Source organism: Pygocentrus nattereri, chromosome 1 (assembly GCF_015220715.1).
Source record: "Pygocentrus nattereri isolate fPygNat1 chromosome 1, fPygNat1.pri, whole genome shotgun sequence".
NCBI lineage: Eukaryota > Metazoa > Chordata > Actinopteri > Characiformes > Serrasalmidae > Pygocentrus > Pygocentrus nattereri.
Window position 1 is genome coordinate 30,206,797 of NC_051211.1, and position 25,383 is coordinate 30,232,179.

At 38.1% G+C, this 25,383-nt stretch overlaps 1 protein-coding gene across 8 annotated transcripts in view; it reads left to right on the forward strand.

Moving 5' to 3' along the window:
* Positions 1 to 25,383, forward strand: part of nav3 (neuron navigator 3) — a 366,751-nt gene that overhangs the window by 218,858 nt on the left and 122,510 nt on the right. For 6 of the 8 annotated variants that reach the window (XM_037540025.1, XM_037540035.1, XM_037540009.1 and 3 more), the window contains exons 2-3: positions 9,516 to 9,633; positions 11,831 to 11,883. In XM_037540025.1, the coding sequence (XP_037395922.1) occupies positions 9,516 to 9,633; positions 11,831 to 11,883 (171 nt within the window). Of the gene's footprint in view, positions 1 to 2,442; positions 2,510 to 9,515; positions 9,634 to 11,830; positions 11,884 to 15,273; positions 15,413 to 25,383 lie in introns of those variants that run through there. The other 2 variants (XM_037540039.1, XM_037540040.1) reach the window with 2 other exon arrangements.

Here is a 25,383-nt window from a genome sequence, read left to right on the forward strand (position 1 = left end):
ATCCCCTAGCGTGTCTCCATTAGGGGTGAAAACTATACAGTGATTAGATTATTTTTTTTTTCTGTAAACATGCACCATGAAATCTCATATTTCACAGAAAAGCTAAGAAAGAAAGAAGAGAACAGCTTTTCTCAACACTTTTAGTGCTTCTGAAAGCAAAAGATCACTGGCACAAGAAAAGAGTGAAATAGAGACTAAAGCATTATTTGGAAGAAAAAATGGTAACGAGAGTGTATGAAGCAATGATTTTTTGGCCCACCACCCCCAACCCAGCCCCTTTGGTCCTGTCCCTGGGTCAGTTATTAACAAAGGCTGTGTCCAGATAGTTGAATGAATCTTTCTTTTCTTTCTGCTTTCTCTGATACTGCCTCATTGGTATGCCCTCTCTCCCCCATGCCCTCTCTGCATATTTTAGCAGAGCTGACTAGCATGAGGAGCCACATGATGCCAGATCAGGCAAAAGTAAGGAAGGAACTTTCATTCAATTAGCTCCATGCAGTCAAACACCTGATCTAAATCTTTGGTCATTTCAACTTGCAGACAGCTAGATTTAACATGCATTACAGCCATAAAGCTGTCTTGTTCTGCCATTGGAATGAAACTAGGGAGATGAGGCCTATCCACTCTGCCTCCATTTGCACGTTCACATGGAGGGATCACCCTATTGGTGGTTTTCAAAGTAGTTCGCAGGGAGTGGGTGTGGACCATAAAACTTTCTGATAGCAAGCGTGTGTCAATACAGACTTTACGACAACACTCCATGGAAGCGCAGTGTATTTAGCAAGAAGGAGGGAACAGCAAACGAATGCGAGTTCCACCTAACATAACGCAAAATCACAAAAGGCTTTTCTACAAGCACAGAGCGTGTGCAGAAGTTATAACTCAAAAACAATACAAGCTGACTTGAATCTATGCAAACAGCAATTTAAAAATGAATTGGACATTGGTTGATTTCAACCTTGCAATGCGATTTTGGCTGGGAGGTATTCTGTGAGTGCCTTCCAATAATGATTCTCCACATGCATCTCTTTAAGCAGCACTGTGCCTTTTTCTGTAGTACCAGAGACCACCAGTAATTTAAAAAGTAACAGCCACAACTTTAAGTAACAAGCCTGCAAACAACCACAAAACCAAAACTCTGCCATTGTAATCAAAGCAGCTGTTGAGTGGCAGAGCTTTTTGAATGTTCTGGTTTTATTTTTGACACACTGTGCACTATGCAGAAAATCTAAACCTGAAATTCTAAGGCTAAACCAACTACGCTTTGTTAAAACAAGCTCAAACTGGCCAAAGATGGATGAGGAGAAACTAATCCAACAGCAGGAGAAAAGTGTGCTGTATGACCCTCTCTCTAATTTTTATGAAGACATTGCTAGTCTGCTATAAGTTAGTAGCACTATATGTGAGTTTCTTATATTGCTTTTAAACATGTTACATGCATGTGTAGCTAGTTCTCTTAAGCTATTAGCTGATGAGTATGTTTGGCAGAAAGGCTCGAGATTTCCAATGCTGACCTCCTGAAGGTTTTGTGTTATAATATTTTTATCATGCTTATACATTTAATAGCCTTTATATGCAGCAGTGCTAGATCAGAGATATTTTTCTTCTAAGAAAGTAAATAAACACGCTGTAGGAATGAGAGGTCAGCTCGACTTAAATGATATAGCAACTGATTATATGGCTTTTTTTGAGCTGACCAAGTTCACCTGACTCAGATTTCTATAGATATTCTATAGTATAAAAACACATTCCTTTTATTTACCAAACTGAGATGCAGAATCAAAAAAGGAGAGAATTTTGACTTACCTAAGTAGTTTGGGTTGTGTCCTCAAGTTGACTTGACTCATAAATCAATTACTACATCATTTTGAGTTAAGCTGACCTGCCTTTTTTAACAGTACCTCATTTACCGAACACTCTTAAGTGTTTAATGAGGCGTTGTGCTGAAGTTTGCAGTGTTTTGGCCCCTGAGGACTGGAGGCTGACACATGAGTTCTATAAGCTCTTGTCTTGCCTCTTGAATGTGCTGAAGCGCTACTGCAGCACATGATGACAACAAGAGCAAAGCATCTATGCGTAGCCATGGTGACTGCTTCCTCCTTCCGATGGAGAGTGGCAAGGGCATCCCAAACTTTATCCATTCACTAAAAGGCTCTCTCCTCATTAGGAGTGTCCTCCACAGCTAAGAGAGTAACTTCATATGGAGTGTCACTCTGTAATGGAGTGTTAATGGGGAGGGACTGCTATGAGGAAGGCTGATAAACCCCTGCAGCCCTTTATTCTCTCTCCTGGCTGTGGGTGTGTGTGTGTGTGTGTGTGTGTGTGTGTGTGTGTGTGTTTCCCCCTGCTGGCGGTGGGCTGTAATTGCAACCTGTCTGTACCTGCGCAGCAGGAGATGCTGCAGAGTGATCAGAGCTCTCGGCTCAAATGCTGACACACACACCCACATCAGGGTATATCGGAAGGATGGAGACGATGGGAAGGATGAGGTTGCACACACACCTAACAGGTATACACACACAAACACACACACATGCACACCTCAGCGAAATGCAGCTATAGCACGGACACAGATAGTACTGCCTGCGGGAGTTAGAGGCATGTACATGTACTGTGTGTGTGTTTGCGTGTGTGTGTGTGTGTGTGTGTGTGTGTGTGTGTGTGCTTGTGTGTTTAATTCTCTGAACATCAATGGTGGCACGTCTGAGGGTTTGCACTGCAGTGATGCATCTGGCAAGCAAGCGTTTGTTCATTACTAGACAGTGTGTGTGTGTGTGTGTGTGTGTGTGTGTGTGTGTGTGTGTGCATGTCAGATAGTCCTCATGTCAGCGTTAGCCTGAAAAGAGTGCGAGTCGGAGTAGAAGAAAGAAAAAAAATGATGCTTCAAGAAAGTATACCATTTGGGCTATCATTCATCAGATTATTTCATTTTTTTTGGCTTTTTATAACATGTAATCAAAATTTATGGGCTTTTATCAATTAAGAGAATATTATTCACATTTAGAATTATACTCTGTTTTTTGTTTGTGCAGTTGCTTTATAAGTTGAATATCTTGAATAGTGTGCATTTACATTATAAATATGAAGGTTACTGACTAGTATGTGCAGTTACATTAAGAACAGGGATTGTGTTGAATAGTATGCACTATAATTACATTATAAACAAGATGTATGCTGAATGATATGTTTAAGGAGTCTTATATATAGGATGTGCATTGATTGGGACACAGTGACATTAGAAATAGTATGTACATTAAATATCTATAGTTGCATTTAAATAAAAGATATTTTGAACAATATATCCAGTTATAGTATAGAAAAAATATGTTAAATGGTACATACTTATAAATAGAATGTATATTTAATGATATGTACAGTATTCAATGAGAATATTTCATTCATTCATTCAGATCTAGGATGTGTTATTTGAGTGTTCCCTTTATTTTTTTGAGCAGTGTATATTGAATTACATTATATGTAGCAAATTGAAAGGTATGTACAGTTTCTTTATAAATAGATTTCATATTGAATATCTCACTCTAAATGTAGGTATTGTGATATAATTTGAGTTGTTAGCTGCAGTTTCTCATTAGGTTGAAGGAATAACTCACTCTCAATGTAGGTATTGTGATATAAACTGAGTTGTGAGCTACAGTTACTCATTAGGTTGAAGGAATAACTCATTCTAAATGTAGGTATTGTGATATAAACTGAGTTGTGAGCTACAGTTTCTCATTTGTTTGACTGTGATTTTTATCAGTGTTCTGTAAAGCTTCTCAACAGTAACTACAAAACAACACATTTGCAGGCAGAGCTTGGAAAGGATATCTGAATTAGTATGCGAAAGTCAAAAACAGTAATAGAGTCATCCACTTTAGCATGTAACATCAGTACAACATCTAAAGATCATGAGTTATTGGTGTCATCTGTTTATCTGCTAGTATGTGTGTGTGTGTGTGTGTGTGTGTGTGTGTGTGTGTGTGTGTGTGTGTGTGTGTGTGTGTGTGTGTGTGCATGTGTGTGTGATCCTCTGTGTAACACATATGGCTCCACAGACAGAGCCTTCAGCAAGACTATCACTTAAAGAGTGGACCAAAATTGTTGAGAGTGTCCAGGCGAGTGAAGATGAAAGCTGCTTTAACCTTGACTCATTGTCCTTCCAGCAAGAAACTCAATCTGATTTACAGTCACTTTTCCACTGTCGTCATGCTTTACTTTACTGCAGATTCATCTGTTTATGCTCAGACACACACACACACACGCACTGGCTACGCATTTAATTCCGCATCGATTAAAGTATCTACAGCATAATGCCTGGTCATCATGTTGCACTGTGCTATTTATTATGGAGCTTTTCATCTCCAGATTGTATGCTGCTTTGGCTGTTACTGGTACTGGTTACTGAAGCCTCACACAAACCTCAATCCATTTGTGGATTTCTGTAGTGTAGCCAGATTTTCATTTTAGGAGGAGCCTGGTTACAATTTGGAGTTGGGGGGTGGGGGGGGGGTTGGGAGTTGAGTAGGTTGAGGAGGGTTAGGGTTAGGGTTAGGGTTAGCAATATGTCTCAGAGACATTTTTCTAGTTAGGTAACTACATACTGCTGACTAGCCTACTGCACTGCAGGGGTGCAACTACAGGGACAGCCATGAAAGCCAGGCCCCCCTGAGAATAATGACCAGAATTGGAAGAAAGTTCTCAGATGAAAATAAAAATGGTTAAAAATGTAAAGCAACAAAATAGGGCTGTTACACATGACTGACAAAGCTCTCCCTAGATTAGCACAAATTTTTGAATGCTATCTCCATGGCAACATCTATGTGGCTGCATGCCACTGTCAGTCATGTAAAACGGTGCTTTTTTCCCTCCAACATCAGTAAGTGAATGCAGTATTAAACACAGCACTAGCTCATTTCTAACAATGTGACTATACAGGTTATAATTGAACAAGGTGGCGGTCATCAACCTCACTATAGTGATCTATATTGGCCTCATCAATCTGGTTACGCCAGGGCTGCATGTTAGAAATCAAAATGACCCAACCCTTACAAGCATACAAGTGTGGAAAAGATCATCAACCACAGTCTTGATGTTTACAGCAGTATGTCTGCATTGAATAGTTTAAGAATGCAATGTTCTTGTGTTTCAGCTATTCTAATATACTTTGGTCCATGACTGAGCATCATGCTAATAGGTGGATTTAAGATTCCAGTACGTGTTAGCTGCATTTGCCCTTTCGCTCCAAAACAAAAGAAGCTAACTCAGGAACGCTGGTGGTAGAGGAGAGATTTAATCTACTTTCAGTAGTGTTTTCATTAACAGATTAATAGATGCACTTTCTCTCCCTCAAATGAGAGGACCTCTCTCTGTCCATCTCTTTCTCTTTCTTTCTCTTTCCTCTCTCTTTCTTTTCCAATCTCATCATCCTTTCCCCCTCACAGTCTCTCTTTCCTTCTCTCTCTCTATCTCCCTTCTACATCATTCCCCCCTCTGTTTCTCTCCTCCCTCTCTCTCTCCTCCCTCTTACATTTACATTTACATTTACAGCTCTTATCCAGAGCGACTTACAAGAAGTGCTTTGTCAATCCCTCTTCATTTCTCCTTCTCAATGTTTCTCTTTCCTCTCTCTCTCTCTCTCTCTCTCTCTCTCTCTCTCTCTCTTCCTTACATTTCTCCACCCCTGCTTTCTTACCCTATCTCTAACTTTTCTTTCTTTCTTTCTTTCTTTCTTTCTTTTTTTCTTTGTTTCTTTCTCTCTTTCTCTCCTCCCAGCTTGTCCATTTCTTTCTTTTCCTCTACACCTTGCTTTCTTTCTATCTGTTTCTCCCCCTTTCCATCACTTTCTCTTCCTCTTTCTCTCTCTCTCTTTCTCTCTCTCTCTCTGTCTCTCATGTCTCATATGTCTTCCATCTTTCTTATCTTTTCTTCCACTCTCTTCCCCTTCCCTCTCTCTCTTATACATGTTATTTTCTTTTCTCTTTCTCTTCCTCCCCTTTTTCCTTCTCTTTCTTTTCCCCTCTCTCTCTCTCTCTCTCTCTCTCTCTCTCTCTCTCTCTTTCCCTAACTCATCCCCTTCTCTATTTCTCTTCTTCTATTCTCACCTTCTTTCTCTGTCTCTCTCCCCTTACTGCCTTTCTTTTCCTTTCTCTTTCTTCCTATCTCCTCCCCATTTCTCTTTTTTCTCTTCCACCCCCTCTCTCTCACCAAAAATCTCTCTCTGACCCTTCTACCAGTAGTCCAGTTGAGAGCTCAGTTTTTTCCAACCTTGGAAAACCATCTATTAGCAGAAATCCCTACAGTTTCCCATGTAATTCATCAGTAAACCTTTGTACATAAGTAAAGACATAACAACGCAACTATTCAACTAGTTACTTTCAGTGCTGATAATGAGTGAATTTTATTATTATTGTAATTTATAATGTAGCTAAGCTAAATCAAAACAATTCATGCAGGATGTTAGTTGAGAATTCCCCAGAGAAGCTGAAGCGAGTGTATGGCAGCGCGTGTGTTCTTCAGCTCCTGTGTGTTCTTGTGCTGAATGGTGCTGTTGGCATGTGGACGTCTGTTGACTCGCTGTGGTTTGGAAAAGCTTTTAATGTACTCCTTCCAGAGCGGTATTTTTGAGAAGGAGGATGACTAACTAGCTCTTCATCACCCTCCATTCTTTAACAGCTCCTCAGTGGCTGAAACCACAACACAAGAAGTGTTTGAAAGGTGGTGGGCGTCTCTGAGGGAACACACTACGAGCGAAGCAGCTAAAATTGGTTGTAACTTGTGAGGGCGGAGAGAAATTGAGTCTTTACAGCATTATGAGTATTTATGTTTTTGAGGGAATGGTCTTTACAGACTACTTTTTAAAAGTGAGCATAAAGTATGTTGGCATTTATGGGAGATTATGTCTGTCTCCAAGCATTTCCTGTGTTATAATCTGTCCTTCAGTAAAACTGGAAATGCTCTGCCTTATGTGGGTTTCAGTTCATTGTGCTTTAATGTAGCAAATAAAAACATGCTATAATTTTAGTTGAATTGTTTTACACTCATAGTTCACTAATGCAGGAGGAGAACGTGCGTGGAAAGTAGAGATTCTGATATTTTAATCTATACTACATTTGTGTTTGTAAGTAGTGGAAGAGGATATTGTATTACGCTATATAATTTGATGAAACACTTTTTATATTTTTTTACAAAAATGTCAAGACAGCCGCGACCCTGACGGAGAAGCGGCTTAGAAAATGGATGGATGGATTGAAGTCAAGAGAGAATGTAAATAAAATAGAACGTAATCCATTTCATAACTAGCCATGTATTTAACGATGTAACTACAATTACTCGTAACTAATTATGTAATACAAACTGAATGTACAGCAAAACAACACTAATGACCCTAGACTTCTAAGCGTTAAAACATTCCAAAATGAAGCATCTGTTCTTCATGGATCCATGACGAAGCACATTCAGAGACTGTAGCAGACAGAAGCAGAAGACAAGCAGAAATGAAGATGTATGCATTTTACAGGGTGCTGAGTGTATTTGAGGACACATTGTTTTTTTCCCCCTCATTCCAAGTCTAGCCAGCCACTTTGGGGGATATTTTTTGCCTGTGGTGTTCCTCAGGGGTCCATCCTCGGTCCTCTAGAAAATCTCATGTTGGTAATCTCAAAGCCCCCGTCATGTATTGGTGGTGGGATTAAAGCTTGCTGCAAAGTAAAGAGAGTTTTTCCGTTTTCAAGCAGCGTGTGAGAGCAAAATCCCCTCAGCAATGTAGCGGCTACATGGCTGGGGGGGAGCAGAATTTGTCTGGAACTTCAAACTGGCTGGTAAAGTTTTTTTTAACATCTAGATGACTAACATGCAAAAATATATGAATTTACTTACTTTGCTTGTACCACACTTTTCCATTCAATCAACTATAGCAGCATCAGCATATATGTTACCTTATAATAACATTTGCAGTTAACCCTGGTAACAAAATCATGCTTTAATTTTATTTAAATTATTTCTTACTTGTACTGCGCTGGAATAAGCAGAGAATATGTATGAAAAGTGCAGATTCTAACCTTTTAGTCCACATCACAATAGTGTTTCTAATTCAAGAGGATATATATTATCATGAACTGAATTTGATAAAAAGCTACTTTTGTTTGTATGGTGTAGGTTTGCAAAGGTTTTTTGGTGTTTTGTGACAAGAGTATAGAAAACTGATGGTCTCTAGACATCTGAAGGGGTGGTTTCAACCTACCTTCATTCTGTTGAGTAAAATACCTTCCTCAGTTCATTTTTGTCTGCTGAGTTACTGTCATTTTGCTATAACAGCAAATATTCATCTAAGGCTTAAACGATGTTGCCCCAACACTGCTTAAAATGGCATTTAATTCTCTTGACTGCTTTGTTGTCTCATTCTATAGAGTGACAAACAAATCAAACCTCAGAGAAATTTGTTTTTAATGGAATCCAAATTAAACACCCACATCTGATAAAACAGCTAACAAAGGCCAGGCTGTCAGATGTTCTCTGTTTTCTGTCCTCCATCTTCCTCTCTGGTTTCTATTTGTCGAGCGATCTGCTCTAATCTATTACAAACAGAATGGGTGTGTTTTGATTGATAGTTTTGATTAAACTGAACTCAGCCGTGCCTGTGGTTGCTGGAGGTTTTTGACGGCGGGTGTGTTTCTGTGTGTGGGAGATGGACGAGGTTTGCTGTTTGGTTAGTGTTCAGCGTTCATTCGTCTGCATCGCTCTTGTGATTTGACGTCCTGTCATATTCAGTAAGCATGTGTCCTCTCTCTCTCTCTCTCTCTCTCTCTCTCTCTCTCTCTCTTTCTCTCTGTTTTCCTGAGTGCCTGACTTTGTCATTGATCATGGCCTTTTAGCCCTTTTTTGAGCTGTATTAATTTACCTCTGTTGTTTCTGTAAGTATAACCAAATGTAGTCAATGATTTTATTCCAGTATAAATCTGCAGTATGTTCATTTTTTTACAGTTTGACAGTAATAATTATGGGATGATTTTAATCCAGTATGAATCTATAGTCTCTGTAGGTTTTACAGCCTGAGTGTGGTAATTGTGGAGAGATTTTAATCCAGTATGAATCTGTAGTGTTTGCAGGTTTTACAGTCTGAGTGTAGTCATTGTGAAGATTTAAATCCAGTATGAATATGCAGTGTGTGTAGGTTTTACAGTCTGAGTGTAGTCATTGTGAAGTGATTTTAATCCAGTATGAATCTGCAGTGTGTGTGTATAGTAAAAGTGAATGAATGATTAAATATTATTTTGAAACTGGAACTCCCTCTGTAAAACCAGTCCTGCTCTAGCCCACCTCACACTAATGGAATCACAAAACCTCATAATACACATGGCCCTTTGGGGTGTTTTTATTGTTATTGGGTGTCCTGTGGCATGATGCTGATGTGTAGATTTGGGAAAATTATAGTTAATACACTACAGTTTTACACTACAGAAGCATGTAGCTTTTTATGAATGTGATTCATTGTTATTTTGTCTTCTTTCCTCTTGTAGATCTACACTGACTGGGCAAATCATTACCTAACCAAAGCAGGCTGTCCCCGCCTCATAAAGGACCTCACCCAGGATATCCCAGATGGAGTTCTACTGGCACAGATCATCCAAATTATAGGTGAGAAGTTATTTTGTCTCTTAAGTCAATTTAATTCAAAGTAATATATTTTATTGACATGATAATTTAGTTACAGAATTGCTGGAAAATCACTGAAATAAATTCCAATAGAAATATACAGTGACAGAAATCACATAAGCAAGTCTGTTTGAGATTACTTAATTGAGACCCCCCTTTGCTGCAGTAACAGCCTTTATTCTTCTGGGATGACTTGGCAATAAAACCTTGTTTATTTGATGTAAATTTAGAACACTGACAGTATTTGTTTGTTATGATTGCTGCTGTTTACATTATTTTAATGTTCTGAGTATGTGTGTGTATGTAAAGAATGTATGTAAACATGAATGCTAACCTATTCTGTTAGGAAGTAGGCACACTTTCACATGTTCCTAGTCTAATCACCCATTCAGCGCCCCCTTGTGGCTTGGTGTCTTTAAAAAAAATTAAAGAAAATTTGAAATTGAAATTGAAGTGTTTGAAGTTCAAATTCTATCTCTCTCTCTCTCTCTCTCTCTCTCTGAGAGGCATTTCTCTTGTTAAAAGAACAGTCTGAAGAAAATCTAATTTTCCCTCTTTACTCTAGATGTAGATGATAGGTGATCAGCCAGAGTACTTTTGGTGTCTGAAATTTGCTTCATCTGTTTTAGCACTGGAGGCTAATGTAGCTAAGAAGTAATTAAATTTAAGTTTATACCCATCTGTTAATATGGCACTCGTCTTGTAAGACAGACATCTGCCTATCATAGGTCTGGTGTATTTTTGTCATTTAATGTGGTGAAAAGCAAACCTGTGGGAAACACATTGGAATATATTTGTAAGCACGCAATGAATGTTACTTAGAAGCTCCTACATGCTTCAATACAAGTCTTGAATAATGCTTAGAGATGTGATGCTGTGAACCTTTTTGATCCAGTACCTATATCTTGCTCTGAAAGGCTCAGTTATAATGCAAAGATGAGGTGACTGCTTGCAAACATTTGTTCTCTGTTGGACTGAAACAAGTACTTGCACATCTCATCCAATGACCAGTTCTTTCTGAGGATGCACATTTGGCTTTCTGTGGTATCATTCAAACCCTTTTGGCATCTTTACATTTAAGATATGATGGTATTATGACAGAAATTATCTGTATGTGCGTATTTCATTCTTTTGCTTATAAAAACATGTATACAAAGCTCCAGAGTAGCACAACCATCTAAGCGTTGGCCCTATCATCAGGAGATTGGGAGTTTGGTGATGCTACAGCCGTCCATAGCCGGAAGTCCAAGATAGCGCAATTGGCCTAGCTCTCTCTGGGTGGGTAGGATGGCCCCTGCTTCTCCCCCCATCACTCACCGTTATACTAGTCAGTGCAGGTGTCTGCTAGACAAACAGTGTCCTGTTTTATTGGTCAGTGCTTTTCTATGGCGGTTATATAAGCTATGTGTGTGCAGTTGAACACCTGTTTCAGCAATGTGTGACATCATTCATTAGAAGAACTGTCCGGATACTTTTGGTCAGATACTTTTGTACACATGAATGATGCGTACAGTAGTTTCAGTGCGACAGTGACAGAATATATAGGTGTGTACTGCTCTAACTGAAGCTATCAAAAGGTCACCCTCATATCATTCCAACATCTTTTTTCGTCATTTGCTAATTTCTGCTTGATGAGTTTGTTAGCTACATTAGTCTCCTAGCTCTACTGCTAAAACTGACTATAAACACCAAACATATTTTGACTGTTTGACTACAACTGGAGTAAAAGGGGCAGGAAAGCTGAGCACATTTGATTTTTTCATCAAACCAATGCTTTAGAGCATGTGTGCCCCATGTGTTTTCCTAAGCAAGACCAGTGTGACTTGTGTGTATTCTGTCTGTCTTTCTTTCTCTCTGTCCTTCATTCCCTCATTCTTTTCTCTCCTCCTCCGGGCTGGCCTGAAACTTTAGCCTTGCCCTCCAGCACACTGGCTCCAGATAGTGTGTCAGAAACGCTCAGCCAACAGCTGATGAATTAACAGCCATGCACTTTTTTTTTTTTTTTAACTCTGGACAGAAGTCAGTATTACATACACACACATATACACACATATATACCCATGTACGCTCTGGTTTCAACTCCCTCATGACGGCAATCCTGAGAGGCTATGCTGCCCATGTGTGTGTGTGTCTGTGTTGAAGTGTGCAATCTACAGTTTTCAAATCTTCTCTTTTGCAGCTAATGAGAAAGTGGAGGATATTAACGACTGCCCCAGGACTCATACTCAAATGGTAAGGCAATTTTTTCATTTGTCTTTCTGTTGCTTTAGACATGGGTTTGCTGTACAGTGTTTTATACAAAATCTATGAAATGTTAGATTTTTGTACAGTTAAGCTACTCTCTTTGAGTTATTATTGCACTGCACTAGCACAGTTTTATGCTGCTGTCTCCACAATGAAAAACTGGAATGTATTCTTATTCCAGCGCTTTGGCTCTTCATCCAAGTCTGCGTGTATTTTCGTTTTCCCTAGTCTAACACACCTGACTCAGTTCATCAAGCTGGATCAGGTGTGTTAAAGTCTAAGATTATAAATAACTCTAATAACCTGAGTGTCAAACATCTGCAGACACCTAAGTTTTCTTTGTCACTATTTAATATGTTAAAGCACCCAAAAAAACATGTTTGTGTGATTGTATGGTAAATGGACTGTTTGTGTTACTGTGCCTTTAAGACTGATATATGTAAATTAGCTTGTTTTGATTGGCTGCCCTTGTTCTAAAAGCAGTATGGGCTGAAACACTCTGAGTAACTTTTGTATGAATGAATGAGGCTGAACTGCTGTAGGCTGAATGTTTGTAACATCACAGAAAACAATTCATTTGAAACTTGGTTTCCAAGCATGGACTGTACAGACTACTACATTTTTTCATTTTAACAATGAAATTTAAACATTTACATTAAATCAATAATCCGATCATAATCAGATTTCTGCTGTTATCTGATTATTCAAGTGGTCATGTAAACAGCATACTATAATTTCTTAGATTGGAGTAAGGTCTAGAAATCTGATAAAGAAATCCAATAATGAGAGCTAGATTTTAGCTCGGTAATCTGCTTTCTCAGTGCATGTACTCAGATTTCTTTCAGATTTCTTAGTCTGCGCATGCGCAAGAACAGACTGTGGTACTAGACGCTGAAACCAACTGTATTCTCGACAAAATTAAGGATTTGAGTTTATTTCATCTTCTAAAATACATTTTCAGATTTTCAGGTAAAGTGGCATAATGTCAAATAAAATGTGGCATAAAGTTTTACATCACATTTATGGCACTGGTTACTCATTTACATTATCTGGTTACTGAAGTGCAAATGAATGTTCAGATTGCTGACAAATCTGATTTTCTGCAGTTATCGGATTATTAAGTGCATGTAAATGGGGTCAATATTAACATCAAACTCTTTAATTAAACAAAAGTGTATAAGTTTCATTTATAAGGTAGGCAGGTTTTTCTTAGAGACAAACACATAAATATTTGTGCCAAATATTAGTGACAGAGCTATCTTAGAAATAATGACAGAGGCTGGTTATTTTATCCCCTTTAACCCTGTGTGTAATATCAGGAGTTTACAGCAAAATTGGGCCAGAATAGTTTTATTACACAGTAACAATAACAATAGTTTGTAAAAGAAAACTGTCAAATCATTATTTAGGTAAAACTGCTCTTCATTTCAAGAAACATACTTTCATAAACATGACATTTTTAAAGTCTTAGATCTTGATGATCTTGTTAAGCCTTAATTAACTCATAAGGAACTCTTTGGCCCCAGTCACCACAAAGAATGATGAGAATACCATACCAGTAGGGCTCCCAAGTGGTGCAACCATATAAGCATTGGCTCTGTCATCAGGAGATCACGAGATTGCGATTATGCTGTAGCCATCAATGGCTGAGAGTCCAAGACAGCATAAATGGTCTTGTTAACAGATTTCTTTACAGTGGTGGTGAAGGAAACCAGGAGTCACAGTGTGTACACCATAAATATATCACTTTATGTGTTACCCAAAACCACCAGTGAACCTATATGTTTTTTTAGTTTTTATATATGATGGTAAAATCTTAACAATTTCATTAAATAAATGTCTGTGAGGCAGGTTTTGGAGGCATTAAACTCTTCAGATTTGTGGTTCATATCACCAACACTGGAAATAATTCTGATTTGATAGTTTTTAGAGTTTTAATAGACTGAAACATGTCACATCAAACGACTCTGAATGACACACCATTACCAACCATCATTTGTGCCCCCCACATCTTCTGAAACCATAACTGAGTTAATGGAACAAATTAATGCTCCTGTGTAGATAAAGCATTTTAACACAAGTGGTCAGCAGAGACTGAGCTGATTTCCTTTATTGGAGATGTCTCAAAGTGGTTTAATGTGAAGTGGTTAATTGCAGAAAAATTGACTGACTCTTTTCTGTGGTGGTGATAGGAACCAGGGCTGTTCAACACAAATATAGCAGTTTTATTTACCATCCACGACCACGACCAGTTTTTAGGTGGTAAAAAAAAAGTTTCCTTTAGGGAAAGTTTTGTCTTACAACACCCTGCATGTACTATTCCAACATTAATGCATTTTAAAATATATATTTTTGGCCAAAACTTCCTGAAACAATCCTAAAACAATGTCTCAGTTAATAGGAAGTGTATCCTATCCGTGTATGTCATTTTTCAACTTTCTGAGTGAGCTTTAAAAGACTCAGATAGAACTCAGATCTAAGCAGATGTTTGGTTTCTATCACCACCACTGTGAATAATGATAGTAAACCATTTCACATCAGACCAGTATGAATGGTTTAATTAAGCAAAACATTTGAAAAATCGATGGATCTTTAACTGTCTGTGAGCTTAAAGTGAAGTGTATGTGTGTGCGTGCGTGTGTGCGTGCATGTGCGTGTATGTGGGTGGGTGGGTGTGTGTGTGTGTTTATTTGCTGTAGTCACTCTCTGTGTTCTGTTCTGGATATTAAAATGCCAGGACATTGTCCTTATTGGGATCTTTTGCAGGTCCGCACAAGTAACTTTTTTCTTTCAAAACCAATACTTTAGTGTTTGTGTGGTTGTGTGTGATATTTTACTGTAATTAAATTTGGCTTCTGTGCTGTGGGTCAGTGCTAGTGAACAGAGGTGAAGTGTGTGTGTGTGTGTGTGTGTGTGTGTGTGTGTGTGTGTGTGTGTGCGTGTGTGTGTGTGTGTGTGTGTGTGTGTGTGTGTGTGTGTGTGTGTGTGTGTGTGTGTGTGTGTGTTCATGTTTTCATTCCTTGTGGCTTCTTTGAGCCGGACAACAACCAGCCAATGTAGTGAAGGTTTCAGCTGTACAGTTACAATTGTGTGTGTGTGTGCTCTTGTTTTTATTCCTTCTGTCTTCTCTGAGCTGGATGATCATGTAGTGAAGGCTTCAGTTGTACAGTTATGATTGTGTGTGTGTGTGTGTGTTGTGGGAGTGCACTCTTTGCTTCAAGTCACAGCTCATTTATACTGCACCTGCTGGACTGAACAGGACTTGTGGGATTGTGTGTGCATGTGTGGTTTTACAGTGAGGAAGTGGCTATTTGGTTCTTTTTTAGGGGAAGTTCAGGTCGCTGAGCCATTTGACACTCATGTGCACACAGGCACAAACACACACATGCTTGCTGTGTATAGGGCTGCTGCCAGCCTGCAGTCCACAGTGTAACTTTAGCTCTGGAGAAGTAAGAGCACCATTAGATTTGTTTGGATTACTGAGTGAAAACACACTTCTAATCATCAGCAACAGCAGGTCAGTAAAACTGAATCATTTAGCTCAGCAAGACAAAATTGTTTGCTGTATTAAGACTGAATCATTTGGGACATTAAGACAGAATAAGTTGGCTTAATAATACTGAATTATTTGTGTCAGTAAATCAAATCAGTTGCGTCAATAAAAGTCAGTCATTTGGGTCAATAAAACTGAATAATTTTTGCCAATGAGACAGAATAAATTGTTTGGTTCAATATGACTTAATAATTTGGGTGAGTAAAACTGAATCATGTGGATTGGCATGATTGATTAATTTAGGTTACAAATACTGGATTGTTTGGATCAGTAAGACTGATTTGTTTGAGACAGCTAAACTGAATGCTTTGCCTCAGTAAAACTGTTGTTTGTTTACTTTCATGAAACTGAAGTAAGACAATCAGTTTTGTTCAGTAAAACTAAATGGGTTGGGTCAGTAAGACTGAATCAGTTGAGGTCAGTAAAATGCTTAATAAGATTCAGCATGACTATATTTGTCAAAGGACTGAATTATTTGGTTTAGGAAAGTGAACTGTTTGTGTCAATGAGACTGAATCATTTGAATTGTTGGTGTTGGTGAATTGTTTAATCATTCTGTGTGTAAGGCTAAACTGTTTGTTCTGTAAAACTGAATAATTTGTTTCAGTACGACTAATTCATTTAGGTTGGTTTGACTGAATGTTTGGATAAGTAAGACTTAATTTATTTTACTGACCCAAACATATACAGACAAAAAACATACACAAACACATACATGCATGTGCATGAACATATGTATGCATAGACAAACACACACAAAATCTCACACATTAACATCTGTACATATACATGCATGTGCGCACACACACACACACACAAACACACACACACACACACACACACACACACACACACACATACACAAACAATGTATCACGCACATCCTTCTAACACAGCCACATCCACCCCTGTGTGTGTGTTCAGTACAGAATGCTGAATTCAGACACAGCTTGTAGTGATAATCAAGATTACTGTTTTTCTGCATTAAGATGTCAGTGAGACGTCTGCGGCCTGAGGCCGCTTCAGTGTGTGTGTGTTTTGCTCTTCACGCCTCTCCCGCTCTCTTCAGACATTGTTGGGACAAATTCTCTCTGACGGGCGCCTGCACTTTTGAACAAAGCCCAGAAAGCCTGGAGGAAATAAAAACAACTCTAAATGAGCCCATAAAAATCCCCCATTGATGTTAGACTGAAGGCGGTAGAATACTAATGTGTCTAATTAAAAACGACATTAATGAACCGCGCACACACAATCTGAGATTAACCTGCATTCAGTCTGAATTACAGATTATATATAACACAGAGAAAGAAGGCATTAAAGATGAGACAGAGAGAGAGAGTAAGAGTCAGAGTAGATCTCAGAGAGGTCAGTAGTATAGGCTTAGTGACCACAGACAAAGAAAAGAGAAGGTATAAAAAGTCCTGGCTGCCAAGAGAGGAGACACTGTGTGGTCATGTAGACTGGCATGGGAAGTTTACACAAATTTAACCAATTAATCGCAAATTTTGGAAAATGTACACAAATTGAGCAATCATGAGTAATTCATGGCAAAATGAACGCTGAGGGACAGTGGGTAAGACCCCACCCATCCGGCTCCCTCCTGACTTCCAACAACTACACAACATATTTGTTAAAATTCCAAAAATATAATTAGTTTGTTAAGTAATATAATAACAATTATATTGGTAGTAATGATGTTATGATTGTAATTATAGTTATTAATATAGTTTGTTTAAGTTCTTGCAGTTATATTAAATCTTTATTTCTCCTGTTATAGTGCTTTAACAATACTGTACTTCACACAGTCACACTTATAAAGATCCTCTGAACTGAAATTGAAGAGGGGGGGTAGAGAATGAGAGAGAAAAAAGGAAAAGGTGGAGAAGAAAAGAGTTAAAGGAAGGGAAAGAGAGACAGAGAGGGAGAAAGAAAGACAGAGAGAGGGGAAGTGAGAAAGAGACAGAGGGAGGTAGAAAGAACAGGTGTAGGAAAAAGACAAAGAGATAAAGTGAAGTAGAAAATGAAATGAGTGGGAAAGAAAGAGCCAAGACAGAAAGGGAGAGGGGTATGGAGAAAGAGCAAAAGAGCCAGAGAGAAGGAAACAAGTAAAAGAGAGAAAAAGAGCGAGAAAGAGAGGGAGAAGAAAGTGATGGGGCAGAAAGATGAGGAATTGACAGAAATAGAGGAGGAAGAGGCAGAGAGACAGAAAGGAGAGAAAGAGAGTGAGAGGAGTCGAGAGAGAGAGAGAGAGAGAGAGAGCGAGAGAGAGAGAGAGAGAGAGAGAGAGAGAGAAATAATAAAGAGTTTATAAAGCAGCAGTGTGTTCTGGGCTCCAGCTGTTAGTGCTGTGTATCCTTATAGATTAACAAAACGTGCCCACACACACATACACACACACACACACACACACACACACACACACACACACACACACACACACACACACACTCCCTGTACTGTGGCTCCAGAAAGTATCTGGACATTTGCTTTATACTTTAAGATGCATTAAGCTGATTAGTTGAGGAAACAAGTTGTCAAAGTTGGCACTGTTTATGCTGAACAGCATTCAGAGACTGTAAAGGATTCTTTAGAAGGCAGCTGGTATTTCAGATTGTTATGGTTTGAGTTGTTTCTTTGCTGATTTCTACAGGTTTGCATCCAACATGGCGTTTCAGATCTCATCAATGAGCACAAGCTCACTGACAGTCTCAGATCCAGACGTTCTCCGCACAACGGTTACTATCAATCTGATGATGTAACAGAAGCAATTTTCTCTTTAACAAGTATTTGTCACATTTTATGAAGTCATCTGAAGGACTTAACGAAAGTTTATCAAAATTGTGGTTACAGGGTCCGAACACTTTTTGAGGCTGTTGTACAGTACTGTACAGTACACCCTGCCCCCCCCCCCACCACACACACACATCTGTCTGTCTGCTGTGACTTAATGCTCCAGTTGTGCTGCAGAAGCGTGTATGTGATTCCTGCTCAAATTCTGCAGTTGTCTTCCTGACCCTAATGACCCTAACTCACACACACACACACACACATATACGCTGCTGTATGGGGTCAGCAGGCTTTGATCAGTGGAAGATTACATGTGTGTGATGGAGTGAAGGTCACTCCATCAACACTGTGTTTCTGTTTCATGGTCAGCATAGTCAGTTGCTGGATGACACTAATTACTGCTTCTCTCTCTTTTTCTATCTGTATGTCTCTCTCTTCTTCTCTCTCTCTCTTACTCTCTTTGTGTCTCTTTCTCACTCTTGCTCTCTCTCTCTCTTTCTCCTTCTCACTTTCTCTGTCTGTCTCTCTTTTTTGTTTACCTCTTTCTCTTAATTTCATTTCCTCTCTTGATCTGTCACTAAGTTATCTTTCTTTCTTTCTTTCTTTCTTTCTTTCTTTCTTTCTTTCTCTCTCTCTCTCTCTCTCTCTCTCTCTCTCTCTCTCTCTCTGTCTCTCTGTAGTTTTGTGTTAGGACTCTGTCACTGTGTGTGTGTGCAGTCAGTGTTTGGTCCCTCCAGCCTCTTGTATGTGCGTGTTCACTATGTTGACAGCAGCGTTTTCATGCTGATGTCTCTCGTCACCTTTAGTGACCTTCCTGCTGAGGCCAGACAGACAGGCCAGTAAATATGTGTGTGTTCCACTAAGAGGCGTATATACTTACCCAGCCAAGAGATGAACGGCGAGTGACCTCAAGTGATCTCGACTGCCCTCTCTTTTTAACTCCAAGCTTTAGACAAGCAGATTTATCAAGATCTAACATTCTGCTTTGTTAAAGTGATATGATACTATGAAAACTTACCTTAATTATTGCTATATAAAACTGTACTTGTTAAACTGGGATAAATTAAAGTGCTTAAATCTATAGATATCTATATCCATACATGCAAAGGGTGTAGCTTTTCAGTGAAATTCATCAGCGGTTTAGATAATGTTATTGAAACATGCAAAGAAAATCACATTTCGTGAGCGGTGAAGTTGCTTGAAGCTTTCAAATGGTGAGTGGAAAAGGTTGAAAAATTATCATTCTAGCAATGAGCTTTCATTTAGTTTGCATCTATTTAGAACACAGTAATTTCTGTGAGCTGTCGTAACTGCTGTGAGAGATTACATTGTAAATGGCAATAATCAGGGTCCAAGCACTAGGTGACTTATGCAGCCAATGGAGCACAAGTAGTAGATTTTAACTATCAAGATAATCAGGAAGTGACCTATATAATTTTGATTTACAATGTGTGGGATCACATGTGTGTGGAAAAAAAAGTTCATTTTGGCATATGAGCTGTGGTCTCCCCAGGTTTCAGTAAAATTTGAAATCTATGCTCACTGGGCATGACACAATTTACTGTTGGAATTTCACCATGTTATTCAACATGAGAATTAAAGGGAAAACAGTAAAAATGGCTTCAAGTGCTGATATCCTTTTTCAAAAAGTCTGCAAACTGAGACAGTGTTTGAGCTCCTCCTCATTTAGGAAAAGCAAAAGGAGAACAGAGAGTTTCACTGCCTTATTCAGGAGCTGAAACATTTATGAGCTCTTCTACAACATCTGGGATCTCCATAAATCAGTCTGAACTGATTTAGAAAATTCACCTCCGTGTGTGATCAAGCCAAAAATAAAATAATGCCTCTTTTTGCATGCACTTAATAATCCAATTATAAGTGAATTTCTGCAGTTATCTATTATTCAGTTGGTCATGTAAACAGCATACCCTGATTTCTTTGATCTGACTAAGATCTAGACATTTGATTAAGAAATCTGATAAATAAAACTGGATTTAACACTCTTACTCAGATTCCTTTTGGATTTCTCAGTCTGTGCACATGCAAAAATTGGCATATTGGCCATGGTACTGGAAATTTAACACATTTAACACAGCACCCACTAGACGGCAACAAAACACTTTTGTAGTGACATGGAAACCAATTACATGCTTGACAAAATGAAGGATTTCTGTATTCTTCACCTTTTAGATGATGTATGTTCATTTTGCCATGTAAAGTGGTGCAATATTTAAAAAAAAAAGCTGCAGCATGAAGTTTGAGTTTTATGTTATGTTTACATCATCTTCTGTGAATTTATTGCCTGGTTGCAAAGCAGAAATTTAATTACTGCCTGACCAGTGTAGACCGGAATTTCCTCTTTATCTGATTACTCAAGTGCATGTAAACACGAATTAAGGACAAAATCTAAATATATGCAGTTATTGGATTATTAAGCCCATATAAATGCTATTAATGTCAGAAAGCATGCTGGAACTCACTCCTGAGTTGTGAAGCGGCATAAATAATTATCTGCTTTCTTATTGAATCAGATTTACATTCGACTTACAGTTCTTAGTCTGAACAACATTAAGGTTGAATGATAAATACAGCCTTGCCTCAAAACAAGCTTGTAAATGCAGTGATTACTTTTCATCAAATTCAAATCATAATAAAACATATCATTTTCTAGTTACAAGCACTGAAGTGGTATATAATGAAAGTTAAGAACCTTCAATTCTGCACAATTTCTCAACTTGTTTCAAAAAACTATGTCAGAAATAATTCAACAAAATGCAAGGAGAGCCAGCAGAAGACAGAGCTCAGTGTCTTTCAGACCTGAGTGGCCTAATGAACTTAAGAACATAAAGGCAGAAAGTGGAACGCGAAGAGGAATTGCCATTCACACGAAACAGCTGGATGTGTGAAGATGATCAGATGCTGCAGATGTGAATTTAAGCCTCATGACTAACATTTCAAATGAACATTCCGTACTCACTCTGATGAATACTGATAATGAATGACGCACACTTGCTCTGAGTTTCATCATGTGTAGTGATTTCCCAGTGTTCTAGTGGGAGCTCCTCTCAAAGTGTAGTGAGAACAGACCCACCTGTCAAGAAGATCAAAGATGTGAGACAGCAATCCTAGAGGAAAACAGTGATGAACATCAGTTTGCCCTTATTTAACCCCGTCAGACCATCCTGGAAAGTAAAGATAAAGGAATGTTTATTCTGGTTTGTGGACTAATATCTCCAGCTCTAGTGTATAGATGTGTTTATTGAAGTAGTTCTTCGGGACTAAAGCATACAGTACTGTGTGAAGGTTTTAGGCATCGAAACAATTTTTTAAATAATTTACCTCATCAGAGTTTATCACAATATACATTAGAATAAAGTCATATTCATAATTCAAATAAACATAAAAACAATAAAAAGTAACAAGAATTTCTTGGGTCCATATTTTTTCTTGACACCTTCACAGCCGCCACAGAGACTTATTAATATCATCAATTCCATCATGAGGACAATTTACTGAAGCACTGATTGGTCAAACCAGGAGCTTTTTAACTACATATAATACTGGGTTTCCTGGAGGAGAGGCTTGGAAATGGTTAAACAAACACACATCCAGAAAATCACACACACACACACACACACACACACATATATATATATATATATATATATATATATATATATATATATATATATATATATATATTCATTATTAATTAATATTTTATAAATTTTGTTTATTCAAATATTAACACTTTTCTCAGCAAATAAACACATTTGGATTTTTGTCTCCTGTTGTGGCGTATCAATGTGTTTATCGAGGTTGGTTTTGGACGAACATCTATTCTAGTGTATAGATGCAATTGCTGAGATAGTTTTTGGACTAATATTTCCATTCTAGTTTATAGATTTGTTTGTTGAGGTAGTTTGCAGACTACTATCTCCTTGTGTATAAATTTGTTTGTAAATATCTCTTATTCTAGAGTATAGGAATGTTTATTGAGGCTGTTTAAGGACTAATATCTCTTATTCCAGAGTATAGGAGTATTACCTAAGGTTGTTTATAGACTAATATCTCTTATTCTAGGGTATATGAGTGTTTATTGATGTCAGTCAGGGAGTAATATAGATTACTCTAGTTTAAGGATTTGTTTGTTGAGGTAGTTTTCAGACTAATATCTCATTGTGTATAAATGTGATTGTAAATATCTCTTATTCTAGAGTATATGAGTGTTTATTGAGGCTGTTTAAGGGGTAATATCTCTTATTCTAGAGTATAGGAGTGTTTATTGAGGCTGTTTAAGGGGTAATATCTCTTATTCTAGAGTATAGGAGTGTTTATTGAGGCTGTTTAAGGGCTAATATCTCTTATTCCAGAGTATAGGAGTATTATCTAAGGTTGTTTATGGAATAATATCTGTTATACTAGGGTATATGAGTGTTTATTGATGTCAGTCAGGGAGTAATATCTCTTACTGTAGTCTGCAGGAGTGTTTATTGAGATTATATATGCTTAATATCTCCTATTTTTGTGTATGAAGTGATTCCAATGCAATAAAAATATATCACATCAAAGCAAATGTTTGTCAACAAACTATGTATGCATGTATTCTTGTTCTTATGGTCTTAGGAAGTCTTAGAAAACAGTGTTTCTCAGACCAGATCTGCTGTGCTTGTTCATGGTTGTTACTGTACAGAGCACAGATCCTTAGGGCTACAGTGAAAAACCATTTGGTGGCTGATTACACCAAAGCAGCCACAGGAATTTTCTGGCCATCATTGTGGTCCCACTTCATCATAGCCAGGCTATGAGCATCTGTCTCAACATCAACACATGGTTAGCCAAGTTACTACTACAAAAAGTACTACAATCTCATTTAGTTTTCCAGTAGTTCTTAGCCTATTAACTTCTTTATTCATGAAAGTTGCTATACGATTTTTTTTAAGTATTATTTTTATTAGTCATAGTAGTATTAGGGAAACACAGGGTTTTCTTTAGACACATTAGAACATGATGATCATGTTGTCTACAATTTTAGTTTTTATTGATTTGTATATTTGATTTATATAACAGTTGGTAGTTCTGTGATAATGTATACATAAATATATATTAATTTTGTGCATTGCATAACAAAGATGGAAATAGGAGAATGTTATTACACCACTAGCATCTTATGACATTAACAGTAATAATTCTAAAAATATCAACTGACAGCACTGCATCTAAAGGTGTTATTATTAAATAGCAAAAAACTAAGAAATCAAGGAACTGCAAATTAATTCCAGTGAATTAACTAAAACAATAAATAGAAACCATCAACATAAAAGCGGCATTTTCTTCTCCATCCTCTCACTGTTTATATTTCACCCATATATGGTTAAATCTCTTATATCGTTGCTGCTGAAACCCTAATGCTGATACTCCTGAGGAGAAAACTGTAGTATTGCAGAGGTCTAGAAATTAAGGAACTGTGGCCAGGGTGCGTCTGGACCAAAGAAAGCAAACATAACTGCAAACATTTACCCTGAATCAGAACCTCTCTCTGATCGCTGTATATCAAACTCCATTCCGTTTATAATCTTTATCACTCATGGCTGTAAACTTTAACAGCTTGACGTCGTCCTTTAGACTGGCAACCATTTTCCATTCCGCTTGCTTCTATGTTGCTTGTAAGTTTTGTAATATGATTTATTTACTCTTTTTTTAGAGAAAATGCACCTCAGCAAAACATTTCCCTCCCGTTTCTGCTAATGACATATCTGGAGCTGGAAAACGTCAGCCTAGCTTGGAAAAAACAGATGATGTGACTTTCCGAAAGAGCTGTTTAATTCCCACACAATTAGAAAGAAACAGGCCAAACCCGCTCACCAAAACGGCTGCTTGTGGTTTGACTCAGCGGGTCTTTTTCTAGCAAAGCATTGCAGTTTCTACACAGTGATCAGACCCCATGACCTCTATTACCTCATCAGAAAGAGAGATGCTGCAAAATATACTATTCAGTATTAATTTCATTCTCAAATATTTTCACATTCTAATATAAATATATGTATAACAGACCAACCTGTCCATTTTTATAAACTCAATATGTGTGGGGAAACTCTGCGTCCACTTACTGTCTATGAGATACCGCAACCTTCTTGGTAGTTGGTAGAGGTAAAGTCAAAGACAATAGTTCATCTTTTGCTGAACAGTTTATATTGGTCATCCTTCATCAGTTGCCTGGATGTTTTTGATTAGTCGACTATTCTCAATCCAGCAGTGACACTGAGGTGTTTAAAAACTCCAGCAGTATTGCAGTGTCTGATCCACTCACGCCAGTGCAACATACACAAGCACACCACCACAATAGTGTCAGTGAAGTGCTTGAATGAACCAGCACCCCAATAATACATGCTCTGTGGAGGGCCTGTGGAGGTCCCAACCATTGAAGAACAGGGTGAAAGGGGGATAACAAAGTATGCAGAGAAACAGATGTACTACAGTCTGTAATTGAAGAACAAGACAGTGCTCCTATATGGTCAGTGGAGCTAAAGTGGACATTGAGTGTAGAAAGGTGAAAGAACTTCACCTAACAAAAGTGAAGTTCACAGTAAACATTCTGAACACCATGGGTATTAAACACACTCCTTGAAAGGCCATAAGTTGCACCAGGTTTCTCAAAGAGCACAGTGTGTGAGCTGCTCCTTTATGAGGCAGCAGCCCAAATCAGAACACATGTGTAACTGGTACGAGTTTATGAGGGCAACTAATCAAACAGAAACAGACTGTGTGTGTTTTTGTGTGTGGGTATGTGTGTGTGTATGTGTTTGTGTGTGATGAGAGACACATGAAAAGCATCCTGCTATAAAGGCTGTTGAAGCAGATGTATAGCTTTTGAATGGAAAATAGTGCTGTTTATATCAGTGTGGTACATGTTCAGTGAGGGTGTGTGCATGTGTGTGTTTGGTATGTGTGAGGTCAGAGAGGACATGGGTTTCTGTGAGGTTTTCTGTTCAAGGCTGCAAATCTGCAGACTGAACCCTGGATTTATTGCTCTACTGTACATTACAAATACACAGGCTGGAGTGTGTGTGTGTTCTGTTGTTTGTTTAGATCTGGAGTCCTAAGTTAAAAGTTGTTACATGGATTCAGTCTTAAGTGTAATTCTTTAA